This window comes from Eleutherodactylus coqui, chromosome 2 (assembly GCF_035609145.1).
Source record: "Eleutherodactylus coqui strain aEleCoq1 chromosome 2, aEleCoq1.hap1, whole genome shotgun sequence".
In the NCBI taxonomy this organism is placed as follows: Eukaryota; Metazoa; Chordata; class Amphibia; order Anura; family Eleutherodactylidae; genus Eleutherodactylus; species Eleutherodactylus coqui.
This window is the reverse complement of record NC_089838.1, coordinates 302,663,344-302,685,865: the sequence shown is the minus strand read 5'-3', so window position 1 is coordinate 302,685,865 and position 22,522 is coordinate 302,663,344. Positions and strand designations below refer to the sequence as shown.

General features: G+C 48.9%; 1 protein-coding gene across 1 annotated transcript; it reads right to left on the bottom strand.

Moving 5' to 3' along the window:
* Nucleotides 1-20,974: 20,974 nt before the first annotated feature.
* On the bottom strand, nt 20,975-21,919 carry LOC136610225 (olfactory receptor 5AR1-like). Its single transcript, XM_066589463.1, has one exon. It carries the CDS (start codon nt 21,917-21,919, stop codon nt 20,975-20,977), a length of 945 nt encoding a protein of 314 aa, XP_066445560.1.
* Nucleotides 21,920-22,522: the final 603 nt, after the last annotated feature.

Sequence of the window (22,522 nt, the reverse complement as noted above, 5' to 3'; positions counted from 1 at the left end):
GCCATTTCCCACCAACGCGGTTTCTGTTAAGGTACATATTAGCAGTCTGACTGGGGCATGCACTGTGGGCTGAAGCCCACCTGTATTGTATGTGACGTTAGCTCTGCTGAGCAGGTCTGAGCTGTCGGTCCACACAGAGTTGTAACTGCATGTGTACACTTCTAAAGAACCCCAGTCTGACTGGGGCATGCAGTGTGGGCCGAAGCCCACCTGCATTAAACCTGACGTTACCTCAGCTGTGCTGGGCACTGCAATGGGATACATTTATGTACCACCGATGGGTTCCAGGGAGCCACCCATGCTGTGGGTCCACAGGGACTTCACATTAGTGATTTGTACCTGCCAGTGTCTATGTATTAAAAACCCCAGTCTGACTGGGGCATGCAGTGTGGGCCGAAGCCCACCAGCATTTCATCTGACGTTACCTCAGCTGTGCTGGGCACTGTAATGGGATTTGTTTATGTACCGCCGGTGGGTTCCAGGGAGCCACCTATGCTGTGGGTGCACACGGAATTCCCATTGCGGAGTTGTACCTGCCTGTGACTATTTATAAAAAACCCCGGTCTGACTGGGGCATGCAGTGTGGGCCGAAGCCCACCTGCATTTCATCTGATGTTACCTCAGCTGTGCTGGGCAATGCAATGGGAATTATTTATGTACCGCCGGTGGCTTCCTGGGACCCACCTATGCTGTCGGTCCACACGGAGTTGTAACTGCATGTGTCTACTTATAAAGAACCCCAGTCTGACTGGGGCATGCAGTGTGGGCCGAAGCCCACCTGCTTTTAATGTGACGTTACCTCAGCTGTGCTGGGCACTGCAATGGGATTTGTTTATATACCGCCGGTGGGTTCCAGGGAGCCACCCATGCTGTGGGTGCACATGGAATTCCCATTGCGGAGTTGTACCTGCCTGTGACTATTTATAAAAAACCCCGGTCTGACTGGGGCACGCAGTGTTGGCCGAAGCCCACCTGCATTTCATCTGACGTTACCCCAGCTGTGCTGGGCAATGCAATGGGAATTATTTAGGTACCGCCGGTGGCTTCCTGGGACCCACCTATGCTGTCGGTCCACACGGAGTTGTAACTGCATGTGTCTACTTATAAAGAACCCCAGTCTAACTGGGGCATGCAGTGTGGGCCGAAGCCCACCTGCATTTCATCTGACGTTACCTCAGCTGTGCTGGGCAATGCAATGGGAATTATTTATGTACCGCCAGTGGGTTCCAGGGAGCCACCCATGCTGTGGGTGCACACGGAATTCCCATTGCGGAGTTGTACCTGCCTGTGACTATTTATAAAAAACCCCGGTCTGACTGGGGCATGCAGTGTGGGCCGAAGCCCACCTGCTTTTAATGTGACGTTACCTCAGCTGTGCTGGGCACTGCAATGGGATTTGTTTATATACCGCCGGTGGGTTCCAGGGAGCCACCCATGCTGTGGGTGCACACGGAATTCCCATTGCGGAGTTGTACCTGCCTGTGACTATTTATAAAAAACCCCGGTCTGACTGGGGCATGCAGTGTGGGCCGAAGCCCACCTGCATTTCATCTGACGTTACCTCAGCTGTGCTGGGCAATGCAATGGGAATTATTTATGTACCGCCGGTGGCTTCCTGGGACCCACCTATGCTGTCGGTCCACACGGAGTTGTAACTGCATGTGTCTACTTATAAAGAACCCCAGTCTGACTGGGGCATGCAGTGTGGGCCGAAGCCCACCAGCATTTCATCTGACGTTACCTCAGCTGTGCTGGGCACTGTAATGGGATTTGTTTATGTACCGCCGGTGGGTTCCAGGGAGCCACCTATGCTGTGGGTGCACACGGAATTCCCATTGCGGAGTTGTACCTGCCTGTGACTATTTATAAAAACCCCCGGTCTGACTGGGGCACGCAGTGTTGGCCGAAGCCCACCTGCATTTCATCTGACGTTACCCCAGCTGTGCTGGGCAATGCAATGGGAATTATTTATGTACCGCCGGTGGCTTCCTGGGACCCACCTATGCTGTCGGTCCACACGGAGTTGTAACTGCATGTGTCTACTTATAAAGAACCCCAGTCTGACTGGGGCATGCAGTGTGGGCCGAAGCCCACCTGCATTTAATGTGACGTTACCTTAGCTGTGCTGGGCACTGCAATGGGATTTGTTTATGTACCGCCAGTGGGTTCCAGGGAGCCACCCATGCTGTGGGTGCACACGGAATTCCCATTGCGGAGTTGTACCTGCCTGTGACTATTTATAAAAAACCCCGGTCTGACTGGGGCATGCAGTGTGGGCCGAAGCCCACCTGCATTTCATCTGACGTAACCTCAGCTGTGCTGGGCAATGCAATGGGAATTATTTATGTACCGCCGGTGGCTTCCTGGGACCCACCTATGCTGTCGGTCCACACGGAGTTGTAACTGCATGTGTCTACTTATAAAGAACCCCAGTCTAACTGGGGCATGCAGTGTGGGCCGAAGCCCACCTGCATTTTATCTGACATTACCTCAGCTGTGCTGGGCAATGCAATGGGAATTATTTATGTACCGCCGGTGGCTTCCTGGGACCCACCTATGCTGTCGGTCCACACGGAGTTGTAACTGCATGTGTCTACTTATAAAGAACCCCAGTCTAACTGGGGCATGCAGTGTGGGCCGAAGCCCACCTGCATTTTATCTGACGTTACCTCAGCTGTGCTGGGCAATGCAATGGGAATTATTTATGTACCGCCGGTGGCTTCCTGGGACCCACCTATGCTGTCGGTTCACACGGAGTTGTAACTGCATGTGTCTACTTATAAAGAACCCCAGTCTGACTGCGGCATGCAGTGTGGGCCGAAGCCCACCTGCATTTCATCTGATGTTACCTCATCTGTGCTGGGCACTGCAATGGGATTTGTTTATGTACTGCCGGTGGGTTCCAGGGAGCCACCCATGCTGTGGGTGCACACGGAATTCCCATTGCGGAGTTGTACCTGCCTGTGACTATTTATAAAAATATGAGGCCAGCGTGTGGCATGATGGCAGCTGAAGGCTGCACAGGGACACTTTGGTGTGCGCTGTGGACACTGGGTCATGCGCGGGGGTGGGGGGGGGGCATGTAACCCAGGAGAAGTGGCAGCGGAGTGTCATGCAGGCAGTGATTGTGCTTTGTTGGAGGTAGGGTGGTGCTTAGCTAAGGTATGCCTTGCTAATGAGGGTTTTTCAGAAGTAAAAATTGTTGGGGGGGGGGCACTCTTGCTGCTATCGTGGCTTAATAGTGGGACCTGGGAACTTGAGATGCAGCCCAACATGTAGCCCCTCGCCTGCCCTATCCGTTTCTGTGTCGTTCCGATCACTTTATTGAATTTCCCAGATTTTCACAAATGAAAACCTTAGAGAACATTGGCGATATACAAAAATGCCCGAGTCGCCCATTGACTTCAATGGGGTTCTTTACTCGAAACGAACTCTCGAGCATCACGGAAAGTTCGACTCGAGCAATGAGCAGCCGAGCATTTTGGTGCTCGCTCATCTCTATTAATTATTGATCTCTTTTTGTTGCTGCTTCTTAACTCTAGATCCCAAGGAGATCAATAAGCCTCTAACAAATGCTTTATGCACCTCCCATATGAAGAGGCACTCCAGGCCCTCCATTGAATTTATCTGAAAGTATTCCTTAATCAATTCAGTCATATGCTCTCTATCTTTTACTGAGTCTATTAAGGAGTCTTTGAGATGTCATGTCCACTTCTGAGGGACTTTCCAAAAGGGGAAAATATCAATATGTAATGGGGTGTGGTCTAAGACAGTCATAATATAGATATTTGCTTTCTCTAAGCATGTCAGGAGGCAGGGGAGACGAATAGGTAGTTCAACCTCTAAAAGGAGGAATGGACTTGGGAGAAATATGTAAAATCCTTTGTTGAGGGATGTAAATGATGCTACATGTCCACCACTCCCAGTCCCTGGAGACACCGACCCAGATTACTTAGTTTCACCTGTGAGACCTGGGAGCAACCCACTGAAGAGTCGAGTAAAGGGAGTACTGTGACATTTAGATCCCCTCCCTATAGAATATGACCCATGGCAAACTGTTTGAGCACATCCAGCTGTTTGACTTACCAAATGACTTGGTCCGAGTTAGGCACATAAAGGTTTGCGATTGTAATTTTGATATTATTGATTGAGTCCTTAAGTAAGAGAACCCTCCCCTCCTTGTCGGTGTATTGTGCATCACAACTAAAGGTAACAGATTTATTAAATAAGATGGAAACCCCTTTTGAAGCTGAAGTAGGATGTGAGTTATGGAAACTGTGGAAGCAGTTTCCCAGTAAGGGCGGGCATTTGTTTCCTGTAAAGTGAGTTTTCTGTAACAGAGGCACTTTTGTTCCATACTTTTTTAAAAGCAGGGAGACATTATGCCTTTTAAAGGTTGAGTTGAGACCTTGGACATTGAATGTTGTAAAACAGATGGTTTCCACCCTGACACTGGCACTGGTGGCACACAAATAGGGTGACATCCAGACATTAGATCAAATTTCTGAGAGAGAAATATGAATATTAAGGTTAGCCCCTTAGTGTTGGCCCCATAGTGTTTTTACATCCTGCCATTGCAGGACGTGTATGGAGGTAGATAATGCTGCTATCTCCCTCCATACATTGTGGGTGTCCGCTGTTTATTACAGCTGATATTTTTTCACTGAGGCAGAAGAATCAACTGCATGGCCACAAGTTTTTTTCACTGTAAGGATTCTTTCAACTCTAAAACATAACGGTTATTCAATTTTAAATCTAAAAAGACTTTTGATCGAAGTCTGACATACACACACGAAAAACAAAAATTCAAAAAGATTCCTCAACGCTCTAGAAATGCTGGAGAGTAGGGGTGATGGGACCACACGTAAGACCCTTATGGTAACATTAAGACCTTATAGTATCAGACCCTATATGTTACCTCTAGAGGCAGTAAGGTTCAAAGTCATATATATATATATATATATATATATATATATATATATATATATATATATATATATATATAATTATATATATATATATATATATATATATATATATATATATGTATCTTTATTTATGTACTGACAAGTTGCTAAAAGGTCCTCTGTCCCATGTCACATTGTTCATGTAATCTATTATTGATCCCAGCCTATATATAAGGATCAAGGTTCTTGTAATAGTCTATATACTCAATATTATATCCTAGTGTAGAAATTCAAAGTTCTAGAAATTTAAGGTTCAAAAATCTCAAAGTTCAAGGTTCAAAATTCTCAAAATTCAAGGTTCAACACGTTTCTGCTACCATCAGGTAGTTTCATCAGGAACCTAAATTGACCAGCAGTAGTTAAAAACTGCTGGAAAAAAACACATTGTTAGTGCATAGACTAGCTTAATAATGCCATCTATACTGTCAAGGGTGAGGGATAGTAGATCCTATCAAGCTGAAGCTAGAGTAGTGCAGCATTCAACCCCACTCCAATCCCTATCAGGAACCAAAATAAAAAACTGGCAGTAGCACCAGCCTTTGTGGTAGGCTGGCGGCTAATGACTAGCTTGGTGTTTAAGTCAGGTATTTATAAGATCAAGCCTCCTACCCACTTACTGGGGGTAAGTACCGATTCAGCCAATCCATTTGCAGCACCATAGATCATCCCCTTTGCGGGGGCTGGACCTAGCTGTATGGTCTCCACAGTATCGTCAGTGCGTACATCAGATCAAGTCCCTCTCCTATGCTACCTCCTACGATTTGTTCCCTAAGTACATCTCGTGGCTTAAACTCCAACCGATTGTTAGGGGACAGCGCTTAGGTCCCCGCGTTGGAATTACAGCGGCTCCAGTTTCCGGCAACGTGACTGCGTCAGCACGCCCCCGGTACGTGCCTACATAATGACTTTTCACAATGTCACCGCACTTCTTACCTAGTTAGAGGCAGCTCCGGTTGCCGGGCAATGTGACTAACGTCAGTACGCAACTACGTGCCTCCGTCATGCCGTTTCAGGACGTCACCATGTTCCTTACTCAGGTAGCCTTTGTGGTCCCTCCTGGTTGCTAGGCAGCTAGCCAGAGTGCTCCTGATTGGTCCTTGATCCTGATTGGTCCAAGGCATCATACTCACATATGCCCATACCAGTGAAGTACATCCCTATTATTCAAGCCTATAGGGGTTTCTCATTAAAGGTATCCACATGACTATTTGCTACATCATTAATCAAAATTCATAACATGGTTGTTAATAATGGGGATAATAAATGATTGAGACTAGTGATGAGAGAACGTACTCGTCCGAGCTTGATGCTCGGGCGAATATTAGGGTGTTCGGGATGCTCGTTACTCTTGACGAGCACCACGCGGTGTTCGGGTTACTTTCACTTTCCTCTGTGAGACGTTAGCGTGCTTTTCTGGCCAATTGAAAGACAGGGAAGGCATTACAACTTCCCCCTGTGACGTTCAAGCCCTATACCACCCCCCTGCTGTGAGTGGCTGGGGAGATCAGATGTCACCCGAGTATAAAAGTCGGCCCCTCCCGCGGCTCGCCTCAGATGCCTTGTGAGTTAGCTGAGGGAAAGTGCTGCTGCTGGTGCTGCTGTAGGGAGAGTGTTAGGAGTGAGTGTAGGCTTCAAGAACCCCAACGGTCCTTCTCAGGGCCACATCTATCCGTGTGCAGTACTGTGGAGGGTGCTGTTAGCAGTGTTGCACAATTTTTTTTTTTTCAAAATCGGCTGTCTGCAGAGCATTGCGCCCTGCAGTAATAGTCCAGGGACAGAAGTGGTGGTTAGGCAGGGAGAGTGTTAGGAGTGAGTGTAGGCTTCAAGAACCCCAACGGTCCTTCTTAGGGCCACATTTAACCGTGTGCAGTACTGTGCAGGCTGCTGTTAGCAGTGTTGCATTTTTTTTTTTTTCAAAATCGGCTGTGCAGAGCATTGCGCCCTGCAGTAATACTACAGGGAGAGAATTGTGTAGGCAGGGCCAGAAGACATATTATTGATTGAATATAGTCAGTGGGCCTTTTCTTTAAAAAAAAAGGGAAAAATTCTATGGCTCTGCCTCTGTCAGTCCTCAGCGTTCTGTGTACGTGTGTGGTGGGTGGAGATAGTAAAAAAATCATACGCAGCCAGCTACGTTTAACAGCAGTCTTGCGCCAATTTATTTCCTGCCTGCCTGGGGAAAATCACCGCTCTGCTGCACTTCATATAACTGCATTTCTGTGGAACAGATTTCTTATCTGATTGAATATAGTCAGTGGGCCTTTTCTTTTTAAAAAAAGGGAAAAATTCTATGTGGCCTGCCTCTGTCAGTCCTCAGCGTTCTGGGTACGTGTGTGGTGGGTGGAGATAGTAAAAAAATCATACGCAGCCAGCAACGTTTAACAGCAGTCTTGCGCCAATTTATTTCCTGCCTTCCTGGGAAAAATCACCGCTCTGCTGCACTTCATATAACTGCATTTCTGTGGAACACATTTCTTACCTGATTGAATATAGTTAGTGGGCCGGCCTTCCCTTAAAAAAAAAAGGGAAAAATTCTATGTGGCCTGCCTCTGTCAGTCCTCAGCGTTCTGGGTACGTGTGTGGTGGGTGGAGATAGTAAAAAAATCATACGCAGCCAGCTACGTTTAACAGCAGTCTTGCGCCAATTTATTTCCTGCCTTCCTGGCAAAAATCACCGCTCTGCTGCACTTCATATAACTGCATTTCTGTGGAACACATTTCTTATCTGATTGAATATAGTCAGTGGGCCTCTTCTTTTAAAAAAAAGGGAAAAATTCTATGTGGCCTGCCTCTGTCAGTCCTCAGCGTTCTGGGTACGTGTGTGGTGGGTGGAGATAGTAAAAAAATCATACGCAGCCAGCTACGTTTAACAGCAGTCTTGCGCCAATTTATTTCCTGCCTTCCTGGGAAAAATCACCGCTCTGCTGCACTTCATATAACTGCATTTCTGTGGAACACATTTCTTATCTGACTGAATATAGTCAGTGGGCCGACCTTCCCTTAAAAAAAAAAGGGAAAAATTCTATGTGGCCTGCCTCTGTCAGTCCTCAGCGTTCTGGGTACGTGTGTGGTGGGTGGAGATAGTAAAAAAATCATACGCAGCCAGCTACGTTTAACAGCAGTCTTGTGCCAATTTATTTCCTGCCTTCCTGGGAAAAATCACCGCTCTGCTGCACTTCATATAACTGCATTTCTGTGGGACACATTTCTTATCTGATTGAATATAGTCAGTGGGCCTTTTCTTTAAAAAAAAAGGGAAAAATTCTATTTGTCCTGCAGGCTTGCGCCAATTTATTTCCTGCCTGGGAAATCACTGGTAATACAGCATGCTGAGGGGTAGGGGTAGGCCTAGAGGACGTGGACGTGGCCGAGGACGCGTAGGCCCAAGTGAGGGTGTGGGCACAGGCCGAGCTCCTGATCCAGGTGTATCGCAGCCGACTGCTGCGCGATTAGGAGAGAGGCACGTTTCTGGCGTCCCCACATTCATCGCCCAATTAATGGGTCCACGCGGGAGACCTTTATTAGAAAATGAGCAGTGTGAGCAGGTCCTGTCGTGGATGGCAGAAAGTGCTTCGAGCAAGCTATCATCCAACCACAGTTCTGCGCGGTCCAGTGCTGCAAATCCCAATCCTCTGGCTGCTGCTCCTCCTTCCTCCCAGCCTCCTCACTCCACTACAATAACACATGCTCAGGAGCGGGAAGACTCCCAGGAACTGTTCTCGGGCCCCTGCTCAGATTGGGCAGCAGTGGTTCCTCTCCCACCAGAGGAGTTTATCGTCACTGATGCCCAACCATTGGAAAGTTCCCGGGGCCCGGGGGATGAGGCTGGGGACTTCCAGCAACTGTCTCAAGACCTTTCAGTGGGTGAGGAGGACGATGACGATGAGACACAGTTGTCTATCGGTGAGGTAGTAGTAAGGGCAGTAAGTCCGAGGGAGGAGCACACAGAGGATTCGGAGGAAGAGCAGCAGGACGATGAGGTGACTGACCCCACCTGGTGTGCAACGCCTACTCAGGACAGGTCTTCAGAGGGGGAGGCAAGGGCAGCAGCAGGGCAGGTTGCAAGAGGCATTGCGGTGTCCAGGGGTAGAGGCAGGGCCAGACCGAATAATCCACCAACTGTTTCCCAAAGCGCACCCTCGCGCCATGCCACCCTGCAGAGGCCGAGGTGCTCTAAGGTCTGGCAGTTTTTCACAGAGACGCCTGACGACCGACAAACAGTGGTGTGCAACCTTTGTCGCGCCAAGATCAGCCGGGGAGCCACCACCGACAGCCTCACCACCACCAGCATGCGCAGACATATGATGGCCAAGCACCCCACAAGGTGGGACGAAGGCCGTTCACCGCCTCCGGTTTGCACCGCTGCCTCTCCCCCTGTGCCCCAACCTGCCACTGAGATCCAACCCCGCTCTGAGGACACAGGCACTACCGTCTCCTGGCCTGCACCCACACCCTCACCTCCGCTGTCCTCGGCCCAATCCAGCAATGTCTCGCACCGCACCGTCCAGCCGTCGCTAGTGCAAGTGTTTGAGCGCAAGCGCAAGTACGCCGCCACGCACCCGCACGCTTGAGCAAGTTAACCGTCCACATAGCCAAATTTATCAGCCTTGAGATGCGGCCGTATAGGGTTGTGGAAACGGAGTCCTTCAAAAACATGATAGCGGCGGCGGCCCCGCGCTACTCAGTTCCCAGTCGCCACTACTTTTCCCCGATGTGCCGTCCCAGCCCTGCACGACCACGTCTCCCGCAACATTGTACGCGCCCTCACCAACGCGGTTACTGCCAAGGTCCACTTAACAATGGACACGTGGACAAGCACAGGCGGGCAGGGCCACTATATCTCCCTGACGGCACATTGGGTGAATTTAGTGGAGGCTGGGACCGAGTCAGAGCCTGGGACCGCTCACGTCCTACCCACCCCCAGAATTGCAGGCCCCAGCTCGGTGGTGGTATCTGCAGCGGTGTATGCTTCCTCCACTAAACCACCCTCCTCCTCCTCCAACGCAACCTCTGTCTCGCAATCAAGATGTGTCAGCAGCAGCAGCGCGTTGCCAGCAGTCGGTGTCGTGCGTCGTGGCAGCACAGCGGTGGGCAAGCGTCAGCAGGCCGTGCTGAAACTACTCAGCTTAGGAGATAAGAGGCACACGGCCCACGAACTGCTGCAGGGTCTGACAGAGCAGACCGACCGCTGGCTTGCTCCACTGAGCCTCCAACCGGGCATGGTCGTGTGTGACAACGGCCGTAACCTGGTGGCGGCTCGGCAGCTCGGCAGCTTCACGCACGTGCCATGCCTGGCCCACGTCTTTAATTTGGTGGTTCAGCGCTTTCTGAAAAGCTACCCACGCTTGTCAGACCTGCTCAGAAAGGTGCGCCGGCTCTGCGCACATTTCCGCAAGTCCCACACGGACGCTGCCACCCTGCGGACCCTGCAACATCGGTTTAATCTGCCAGTGCACCGACTGCTGTGCGACGTGCCCACACGGTGGAACTCTACGCTCCACATGTTGGCCAGGCTCTATGAGCAGCGTAGAGCTATAGTGGAATACCAACTCCAACATGGGCGGCGCAGTGGGAGTCAGCCTCCTCAATTATTTTCAGAAGAGTGGGCCTGGTTGGCAGACATCTGCCAGGTCCTTCGAAACTTTGAGCAGTCTACCCAGGTGGTGAGCGGCGATGCTGCAATCATTAGCATCACCATACCTCTGCTATGCATCTTGAGAAGTTCCCTGCAAAGCATAAAGGATAAAGGCAGACGCTTTGCGCTCGGAAACAGAGCCGGGGGAAGACAGTATGTCGCTACCTCCAACAAAGCACAATCACTGCCTGCATGACACTCCGCTGCCACTTCTCCTGGGTTACATGCTGCCAATTCCTCCCCCCCCCACGACCCAGTGTCCACAGCGTACACCAAACTGTCCCTGCCCAGCCTTCAGCTGCCCTCATGCCACGCCACCCTCATGTCTATTTATAAGTGCGTCTGCCACAGGAAAAGCAGGCACACACTGCAGAGGGTTGGCACGGCTAGGCAGCGACCCTCTTTAAAAGGGGCAGGGCGATAGCCCACAATGCTGAACAGAAGCAATGAGAAATCCAATCCTGTGCCACCTCCATCCGGAGCTGCACACGTGGGCATAGCAATGGGGAACCTATGTGACACACACTATTCATTCTGTCAAGGAGTCTGCACGCCCCAGTCAGACTGCGTTTTTTTATAAATAGTCACAGGCAGGTACAACTCCGCAATGGGAATCCCGTGTGCAGCCACAGCATGGGTGGCTCCCTGGAACCCACCGGCGGTACATAAAAATATCCCATTGCAGTGCCCATCACAGCTGAGGTAGTAATGTCATGTTTAATGCAGGTGGGCTTCGGCCCACACTGCATGCCCCAGTCAGACTGGGGTTCTTTAGAAGTGGAAACAGATGCATTTACAACTCCCTGTGGACCCACAGCATGGGTGGGTGCCAGGAAGCCACCGGCGGTACATAAATATATCCCATTGCATTGCCCAACACAGCTGAGGTAGTAATGTCATGTTTAATGCAGGTGGGCTTCGGCCCACACTGCATGCCCCAGTCAGACTGGGGTTCTTTAGAAGTGGAAACAGATGCATTTACAACTCCCTGTGGACCCACAGCATGGGTGGGTGCCAGGAAGCCACCGGCGGTACATAAATATATCCCATTGCATTGCCCAACACAGCTGAGGTAGTAATGTCATGTTTAATGCAGGTGGGCTTCGGCCCACACTGCATGCCCCAGTCAGACTGGGGTTCTTTAGAAGTGGAAACAGATGCATTTACAACTCCCTGTGGACCCACAGCATGGGTGGGTGCCAGGAAGCCACCAGCGGTACATAAATATATCCCATTGCATTGCCCAACACAGCTGAGGTAGTAATGTCATGTTTAATGCAGGTGGGCTTCAGCCCACACTGCATGCCCCAGTCAGACTGGGGTTCTTTAGAAGTGGAAACAGATGCATTTACAACTCCCTGTGGACCCACAGCATGGGTGGGTGCCAGGAAGCCACCGGCGGTACATAAATATATCCCATTGCATTGCCCAACACAGCTGAGGTAGTAATGTCGTGCTTAAAGGGGTTGTCCCGCGGCAGCAAGTGGGTCTATACACTTCTGTATGGCCATATTAATGCACTTTGTAATATACATCGTGCATTAATTATGAGCCATACAGAAGTTATAAAAAGTTTTTTACTTACCTGCTCCGTTGCTAGCGTCCTGGTCTCCATGGTGCCGACTAATTTTCGCCCTCCGATGGCCAAATTAGCCGCACTTGCGCAGTCCAGGTCTTCTCCTGTTCTCTATGGGGCTCCGTGTAGCTCCGTGTAGCTCCGCCCCGTCACGTGCCGATTCCAGCCAATCAGGAGGCTGGAATCGGCAATGGACCGCACAGAAGAGCTGCGGTCCACGGAGGCAGAGGATCCCGGCGGCCATCTTCACAGGTAAGTATAGAAGTCACCGGAGCGCGGGGATTAAGGTAAGCGCTCCGGTGAGCTTTCTGTACGTCCCTGCATCGGGGTTGTCTCGCGCCGAACGGGGGGGGGGGGGTTGAAAAAAAAAAAACCCGTTTCGGCGCGGGACAACCCCTTTAATGCAGGTGGGCTTCGGCCCACACTGCATGCCCCAGTCAGACTAGGGTTCTTTAGAAGTGGAAACAGATGCATTTACAACTCCCTGTGGACCCAAAGCATGGGTGGGTGCCAGGAAGCCACCGGCGGTACATAAATATATCCCATTGCATTGCCCAACAAAGCTGAGGTAGTAATGTCATGTTTAATGCAGGTGGGCTTCGGCCCACACTGCATGCCCCAGTCAGACTGGGGTTCTTTAGAAGTGGAAACAGATGCATTTACAACTCCCTGTGGACCCACAGCATGGGTGGGTGCCAGGAAGCCACCGGCGGTACATAAATATATCCCATTGCATTGCCCAACACAGCTAAGGTTATAATGTCATGTTTAATGCAGGTGGGCTTCGGCCCACACTGCATGCCCCAGTCAGACTGGGGTTCTTTAGAAGTGGAAACAAATGCATTTACAACACCCTGTGGACCCACAGCATGGGTAGGTGCCAGGAAGCCACCGGCGGGACATAAATATATCCCATTGCATTGCCCAACACAGCTGAGGTAGTAATGTCATGTTTAATGCAGGTGGGCTTCGGCCCACACTGCATGCCCCAGTCAGACTGGGGTTCTTTAGAAGTGGAAACAGATGCATTTACAACTCCCTGTGGACCCACAGCATGGGTGGGTGCCAGGAAGCCACTGGAGGTACATAAATATATCCCATTGCATTGCCCAACACCGCTGAGGTAGTAATGTCATGTTTAATGCAGGTGGGCTTCGGCCAACACTGCATGCCCCAGTCAGACTGGGGTTCTTTAGAAATGGAAACAGATGCATTTACAACTCCCTGTGGACCCACAGCATGGGTGGCTCCCTGGAACCCACCGGCGGTACATAAATATATCCCATTGCATTGCCCAACACAGCTGAGGTAGTAATGTCATGTTTAATGCAGGTGGGCTTCGGCCCACACTGCATACCCCAGTCAGACTGGGGTTCTTTAGAAGTGGAAACAGATGCATTTACAACTCCCTGTGGACCCACAGCATGGGTGGGTGCCAGGAAGCCAACGGCGGTACATAAATATATCCCATTGCATTGCCCAACACAGCTGAGGTTATAATGTCATGTTTAATGCAGGTGGGCTTCGGCCCACACTGCATGCCCCAGTCAGACTGGGGTTCTTTAGAAGTGGAAACAGATGCATTTACAACTCCCTGTGGACCCACAGCATGGGTGGGTGCCAGGAAGCCACCGGCGGTACATAAATATATCGCATTGCATTGCCCAACACAGCTGAGGTAGTAATGTCATGTTTAATGCAGGTGGGCTTCGGCCCACACTGCATGCCCCAGTCAGACTGGGGTTCTTTAGAAGTGGAAACAGATGCATTTACAACTCCCTGTGGACCCACAGCATGGGTGGCTCCCTGGAACCCACCGGCGGTACATAAAAATATCCCATTGCATTGCCCAACACAGCGGATGTAACGTCAGCTGTAATGCAGGTGGGCTAAAAATTCATTTGATTACACTGTAGGCGAGGGCCCACAAAAATTGCTGTATCAACAGTACTAATGTACATCAGAAAAATTGGCCATGGCCAACCAAGAGGGCAGGTGAAATCCAATAATCGCTTTGGTTAATGTGGCTTAATTGGTAACTAGGCCAGGAGGCAGCCCAGTTAAAATAAAAATTGGTGGAGGTGAAAGTTTCAACGCTTTAATGAGCATTGAAACGTATAAAAATTGTTTAGAAAAATTATATGACTGAGCCTTGTGGGCCTAAGAAAAATTGCCCGTTCGGCGTGATTATGTGAGGTTTCAGGAGGAGGAGCAGGAGGAGGAGGAGGAATATTATACACAGATTGATGAAGCGAAAAGGTCCCCGTTTTTGATGGGGATACAGAACGATGCTTCCATCCGCGGGTGCAGCCTACCTATTGCTTAGGTATCGCTGCTGTCCGCTGGTGGAGAAGAGAAGTCTGGGGAAATCCAGGCTTTGTTCATCTTGATGAGTGTTAGCCTGTCGGCACTGTCGGTTGACAGGCGGGTACGCTTATCTGTGATGATTCCCCCAGCCGCACTAAACCCCCTCTCTGACAAGACGCTAGCCGCAGGACAAGCAAGCACCTCCAGGGCATACAGCGCTAGTTCAGGCCACGTGTCCAGCTTCGACACCCAGTAGTTGTAGGGGGCAGAGGCGTCACGGAGGACGGTCGTGCGATCGGCTACGTACTCCCTCACCATCCTTTTACAGTGCTCCCGCCGACTCAGCCGTGACTGGGGAGCGGTGACACAGTCTTGCTGGGGAGCCAAAAAAGCTGTCCAGGGCCTTAAAGAGTGTTGGCCTGCCTGTGCTGTACATGCTGCCTGATCTCCGCGCCTCCCCTGCTACCTGGCCCTCGGAACTGCGCCTTCGGCCGCTAGCGCTGTCGTATGGGAATTTTACCATCAGTTTGTCCGCCAGGGTCCTGTGGTATAGCAACACTCTCGAACCCCTTTCCTCTTCGGGAATGAGAGTGGAAAGGTTCTCCTTATACCGTGGGTCAAGCAGTGTGTACACCCAGTAATCCGTAGTGGCCAGAATGCGTGTAACGCGAGGGTCACGAGAAAGGCATCCTAAGATGAAGTCAGCCATGTGTGCCAGGGTACCTGTACGCAACACATGGCTGTCCTCACTAGGAAGATCACTTTCAGGATCCTCCTCCTCCTCCTCAGGCCATACACGCTGAAAGGATGACAGGCCAGCAGCATGTGTACCCTCACCAGTGGGCCAAGCTGTGTCTTCCCCCTCCTCCTCATCTTCCTCCTCCTCCTCCTCACCGCGCTGAGATATAGACAGGAGGGTGCTCTGACTATCCAGCGACATACTGTCTTCCCCCGGCTCTGTTTCCGAGTGCAAAGCGTCTGCCTTTATGCTTTGCAGGGAACTTCTCAAGAGGCATAAAAGAGGAACAGTGACGCTAATGATTGCAGCATCGCCGCTCACCACCTGGGTAGACTCCTCAAAGTTTCGAAGGACCTGGCAGATGTCTGCCAACCAGGCCCACTCTTCTGAAAATAATTGAGGAGGCTGACTCCCACTGCGCCGCCCATGTTGGAGTTGGTATTCCACTATAGCTCTACGCTGCTCATAGAGCCTGGCCAACATGTGGAGCATAGAGTTCCACTGTGTGGGCACGTCGCACAGCAGTCGGTGCACTGGCAGATTAAACCGATGTTGCAGGGTCCGCAGGGTGGCAGCATCCGTGTGGGACTTGCGGAAATGTGCGCAGAGCCGGCGCACCTTTCCGAGCAGGTCTGACAAGCGTGGGTAGCTTTTCAGAAAGCGCTGAACCACCAAATTAAAGACATGGGCCAGGCATGGCACGTGCGTGAGGCTGCCGAGCTGCAGAGCCCCCACCAAGTTACGGCCGTTGTCACACACGACCATGCCTGGTTGGAGGCTCAGCAGCGCAAGCCAGCGGTCGGTCTGCTCTGTCAGACCCTGCAGCAGTTTGTGGGCCGTGTGCCTCCTATCTCCTAAGCTGAGTAGTTTCAGCACGGCCTGCTGACGCTTGCCCACCGCTGTGCTGCCACGACGCGCGACACCGACTGCTGCCGACGTGCTGCTGCTGCTGACACATCTTGATTGCGAGACAGAGGTTGCGTTGGAGGAGGAGGAGGAGGGTGGTTTAGTGGAGGAAGCATACACCGCCGCAGATACCACCACCGAGCTGTGGCCCGCAATTCTGGGGGTGGGTAGGACGTGAGCGGTCCCAGGCTCTGACTCTGTCCCAGCCTTCACTAAATTCACCCAATGTGCCGTCAGGGAGATATAGTGGCCCTGCCCGCCTGTGCTTGTCCACGTGTCCGTTGTTAAGTGGACCTTGGCAGTAACCGCGTTGGTGAGGGCGCGTACAATGTTGCAGGAGACGTGGTCGTGCAGGGCTGGGACGGCACATCGGGAAAAGTAGTGGCGACTGGGAACTGAGTAGCGCGGGGCCGCCGCCGCCATCATACTTTTGAAGGACTCCGTTTCCACAACCCTATACGGCAGCATCTCAAGGCTGATAAATTTGGCTACGTGCACGTTTAACGCTTGAGCGTGCTGGTGCATGGCGGCGTACTTGCGCTTGCGCTCCAACACTTGCGCTAGCGACGGCTGGACGCTGCGCTCACAGACATTGCTGGTTGGGGCCGAGGACAGCGGAGGTGAGGGTGTGGGTGCAGGCCAGGAGACGGTAGTGGCTGTGTCCTCAGAGGGGGTTGGATCTCAGTGGCAGGTTGGGGCACAGGGGGAGAGGCAGTGGTGCAAACCCGAGGCGGTGAACGGCCTTCGTCCCACCTTGTGGGGTGCTTGGCCATCATATGTCTGCGCATGCTGGTGGTGGTGAGGCTGCTGGTGGTGGCTCCCCGGCTGATCTTGGCGCGACAAAGGTTGCACACCACTGTTCGTCGGTCGTCTGCACTCTCAGTGAAAAACTGCCAGACCTTTGAGCACCTCGGCCTCTGCAGGGTGGCATGGCGCGAGGGGGCGCTTTGGGAAACAGTTGGTGGATTATTCGGTCTGGCCCTGCCTCTACCCCTGGACACCGCACTGCCTCTTGCAACCTGCCCTGCTGCTGCCCTTGCCTCCCCCTCTGAAGACCTGTCCTCAGTAGGCGTAGCAAACCAGGTGGGGTCAGTCACCTCATTGTCCTGCTGCTCTTCCTCAGAATCCTCGGTGCGCTCCTCCCTCGGACTTAATGCCCTTACTACTACCTCACTGATAGACAACTGTGTCTCATCGTCATCGTCCTCCTCACCCACTGAAAGGTCTTGAGACAGTTGCCGGAAGTCCCCAGCCTCATCCCCCGGACCCCGGGAACTTTCCAAAGGTTGGGCATGGGTCACGACAAACTCCTCCAGTGGAAGAGGATTCGGAACCCTTGCTGCCCATTCTGGGCAGGGGCCCGGGAACAGTTCCTGGGAGTCTGCCTGCTCCTCAGAATGTGTCATTGTGTCATTGGAGTGAGGAGGCTGGGAGGAAGGAGGAGCAGCAGCCAGAGGATTCAGAGTTGCAGCAGTGGACGGCGCAGAACTCTGGGTGTTCGATAGATTGCTGGATGCACTTTCTGCCATCCACGACAGGACCTGCTCACACTGCTCATTTTCTAATAAAGGTCTACCGCGTGGACCCATTAATTGTGAGATGAATGTGGGGACGCCAGAAACGTGCCTCTCTCCTAATCCTGCAGCAGTCGGCTGCGATACACCTGGATCAGGAGCTCGGCCTGTGCCCACACCCTGACTTGGGCCTCCGCGTCCTTGCCCGCGTCCACGTCCTCTAGGCCTACCCCTACCCCTCAGCATGGTGTATTACCAGTAATGCAGAAACAGAACGCTGTAATTAAATGTGCCGCTTATTGGCCTGTGGTTGGAGGCTGACTTCGCTTACGGAACGCCAGGAAATAATTTTGCGCAAGCCTGCTGTAACACTTAGCTGGCTGCGTATGAATTAGGAGGACAACTACACCCAGCACAGACCCAGTACACTGAGGACAGTCACAGGCAGCCCAAATTGATTTTTTTTCCCAAATGTTTTTGGAAAGGCCCACTGCCTATATTCAATAAATATATGTCTTCTGTCCCTGCCTCACCACTACTGGCCCTGGAGTATGTAAAATAACTGCAGACTGTTGCACTGTGGACAGGAATACAGCGGTGATGTAACAGCCAACACAGAGCCAGGAAATAATTTTGCGCAAGCCTGCTGTAACACTTAGCTGGCTGCGTATGAATTAGGAGGACAACTACACCCAGCACAGACCCAGTACACTGAGGACAGTCACAGGCAGCCCAAATAGATTTTTTTTCCCAAATGTTTTTGGAAACGCCCACTGCTTATATTCAATAAATATATGTCTTCTGTCCCTGCCTCACCACCACTACTGGCCCTGGAGTATGTAAAATAACTGCAGGACGCAATGCTCTGCACGGCCGATATACAAAAAAAAAAAAATGTGCAACACTGCAAAAAGCAGCCTCCACACTACTGCACACTGTTAGATGTGGCCCTAAGAAGGACCGTTGGGGTTTTTGAAGCCAAAAATACTCCTAACACTCTCCCTATAGCAGCTCCGGCACCAACAGCACTTTCCCTCCTCTATGTCAGAATAAATCTGTGGCGAGCCGCGGGAGGGGCCGATTTTTATACTCGGGTGACACCTGATCTCGCCAGCCACTCACAGCAGGGGGGTGGTATAGGGCTTGAACATCGCAGGGGGAAGTTGTAATGCCTTCCGTCTTTCTATTGGCCAGAAAAGCGCGCTAACGTCTCAGAGATGAAAGTGAAAGTAACTCGAACATCGCGTGGTACTCGTCACAAATAACGAGCATCTCGAACACGCTAATAATCGATTGAGTATCAAGCTCGGACGAGTACGTTCGCTTATCTCTAGTAACACATAATTATTATTATTTTTATTATTAATATTATTATTATCATATATCCATCTTGTGTGCACACAGCCTGTTATATCATATTATTGTCATTTTATTTTAACAAGAATTTGCAGATGTGCACTAAATCGTTTAATGGTCTTCATTGTACAGAATCTTTGAAAAATAAAGAAACTAGACTGACGGTCCATGTCAGCACAAGCCATTCTGACAGAAACTACTCACTGAGGAAGAGGAGCGTAATGTAAGTAATTTGCCCTTCACAGTATAGACAACTTAAAAACCAAAATTTAACTTGAACGATTAAAATACAAGGCTTGGACTGACACACATGGGTAACATAGGTATCCTAAATCAATGGACCTGGAGAACCCAAACCCCCAGAGACACCCATTGTTGACACACAGGGTAAGACTGATCCAAGCAAATGGTGGCGAGCCACGCAATATCTGTGACCAGCCAGGTTTGAACAGGTGTGTCCCAATCTCTATATTGATGGATACGGAAACCTTAACCAGACCCGTTCACAAAAAGGAATCACTGGGAAAATCTGTATTAAGCCCTCGATAACAAACAAATTAGTTTTAGGGGCATACAGATGGTCAAATCCACAAATATAGGTTGAGGGTCCTCAGATAGAATGATAAGAAAGAAAGAAATTGTTTAAATAGTACTATTATCATTCCATCTTATCATTCTACCTTCTATCTAATGGAAATGTCTTTAGGGCACAAATTCATATTGAATTCATATTTTAATATAATTTAATAAGTTATTTTTAACAATATATTTTCTCAGTGATTATGGAATAGCCTTGTATTCATATCAGTGATTCTCTAAACACACTTTGGTGAATTATCTTGGGAGTTCTGGCACTACAAAGGACGTAATATTTATATAGACAGATGCTTTCTTATTATTGACAGCAATTCCCAAGAAAGGTAAAATATAAATGGAAAAAAGATTTAATCCATATTAGCAAAGATACGCCTTCACAGTTCTGATCCTAAAATAAAACTTTTAATAATTAATGTCTAAAATTTGAAGGCTAAAAGACAAACAAACACACATGGCTGTGTCCGTATGAGTCCTCCTATTTATACAAAAATACCCCTTGGTGAGGGTATAAAGAGGGTATATGTACAAAACAACTTCGCTTGAGTGGGAGAATTGGCCCAACGATTAGGTCCTACGATAAAGTTCTGTTTGAGTACTGAGAAGTTTGATGGAAAAAATATTTTCAGATGATATTTTGAGGGGGTAGACAAACAGCCCTCCAAAAAAAAAGAAAAATTAATAGCAAAAAAATGATTCTGGCACTATTCAGTTCAAGAAAGGTTTAGAAAAATTTAATTGGGCCGTTCTATTACTTATGATTCCAATGATATCTATCTAATATTCAATACGTATAGCAATTGTATTTAGTGCATATAGTTTATGGAACTTCATTAAAGTTGTTTAACATGGGTATTAGATTAAACTCAGACTGTCCGAACTATTACATAAATGGTGCAGATTTAATGTATATGTTCTGGGATTGTATAAAATAGGACCTTCCTCAATGTAACCCCGCAGAGAGGCTTGGCAGGAGCAGGCACTACTGGCAACAAACTTGGCAAGGAAGTGGGCACTACTGGTTATGGAGTTGCACCTCTGGCTGCAACCCAGGCACTGAGCTGGCAGACTTGGCACTGCTGGAGAAACAGCAATGTGTGCTCCAGCATGAGATTTGATCAATATGCCAGTTAATAATTGGAGATGCAGGCAAACCCAAGGAAGTCCCAGAAACACTGACTTTATGGCTCTGGGTAGAACCAATCAAGAAATTTTCTCTTGATCTCCAATTTGCAAATGCACCAAATTTGCTGTGCAGCAATCTAGTGGAAAATACCCCATCACTATAGAGTCCTTAAATGCACTTGTATTGCCTTTTGACAAAACCCCTTTAAACATGGAATACTTTGCTCTATTTATTATATGTGTTGGTTCTCAAATTTACAAACATAGACGATTATTGAAAATGTTCTTTTCAATGGCATTCAGAACGTCCTTATTTCTTAAGCTGTACACAATTGGGTTCAACAATGGAACCACAGCAATATACAACATGGAGAGAATTTTATCCTGTTCTTGTGACAACTCATTTTCTGTTTTAATATTAAGGCTAAGAGATGTTAAGCAAAATAATAAGACCACAGTGAGATGAGAAGAACAACCGGAAAAGGCCTTGAACCTCCCAGAAGAAATCTGGATCTTCAGAATGGCAGAGATGATGAAGATATATGAAATAAGAATAAAGATCAATAAAGAGAATCCTACAACTATACCATCTACAGTTATCAGAAGGTCAATAGCTGCTGCTTCAGTGTAGCAAAGCTTCAGTATGGACTTCATATGACAAAAGAAATGATTGATTTCATGAAAATTATTAAATGACATTTTTGAAATTAGCAGAGGATACAACATTGCATTTAACACACCAATGCTAAAGGATGAGGCAGAAAGTGTTAAGCAAGTCTTTTTGTTCATAAGCAACATGTAGTGGAAAGGGATACAAATAGCCAAATATCGGTCATAGGCCATAGAGGCAAGGATGAAAAATTCTGTCCCAGCACAGAACACATAAAAAAATATTTGTGCAAAGCATCCTGGGTAAGATATGCTGATATCTCCTGTGATAGTCAACACTAAAAGTTTTGGTAAAATAGCAGAGACATATGTGATGTCTAGGATCATAAGGTTACATAGGAAAAAATACATGGGTGTATGCAGCTGGGAGGTCAAACACACAATTACAGTGATAAAAATATTCCCAAGTACACAGAGCAGATAAACCGATAGAACACCAATGAAAATAAAAAACTGAATGTGTTCATATCTTGTAAATGCAATGAGATAAAATTCTCTAAGTACTGAATAGTTACCGACATCTTCATACATATTTTCTTGTAAAGTTCAATTACAGATTCCTGGAGGAAAGTGTTCATACAGAAATAGTATTATTGTAATCATCATCATATACACTATCCTACCAAAAGTAATTGATTGATGAGTCAACTGATTACTGCATTGTGGACAGTTTCATGTGAGCACATTGTAACATGTCCATAATATGCACCCATAATACGGACATGTTACAGATGAAGCGGCCTCCATATGTCATCCGTATTGCATCAATATTTGATTTACTATATATTAGCCTGTGTATACGCTTTCACTGGTGTTTTTGCCATATTTTGTCCAATAGAAAATAACACCAATTAATGCAAATATGGAAACAAATACAGACAAAATGTGCATGGAATATTTTAATCTCTTTCCATAGACTATAATGAGTATATTTTTCATAAAAAATTAACAAAAGTAGTGCATGTTTTTTCTTAAAAGATAACTGTGAAAAATACACCCATATAGCTTGACTCATAGATGTTCATTACCTCTGAATTATAGTCCACAACATATGGTCTAAATATTGATTAAAAATACACTTGACTGAAAACGGCTTTAAGGCCTTAGTCAGACGGGCGTTTTTTCGCGCGATTT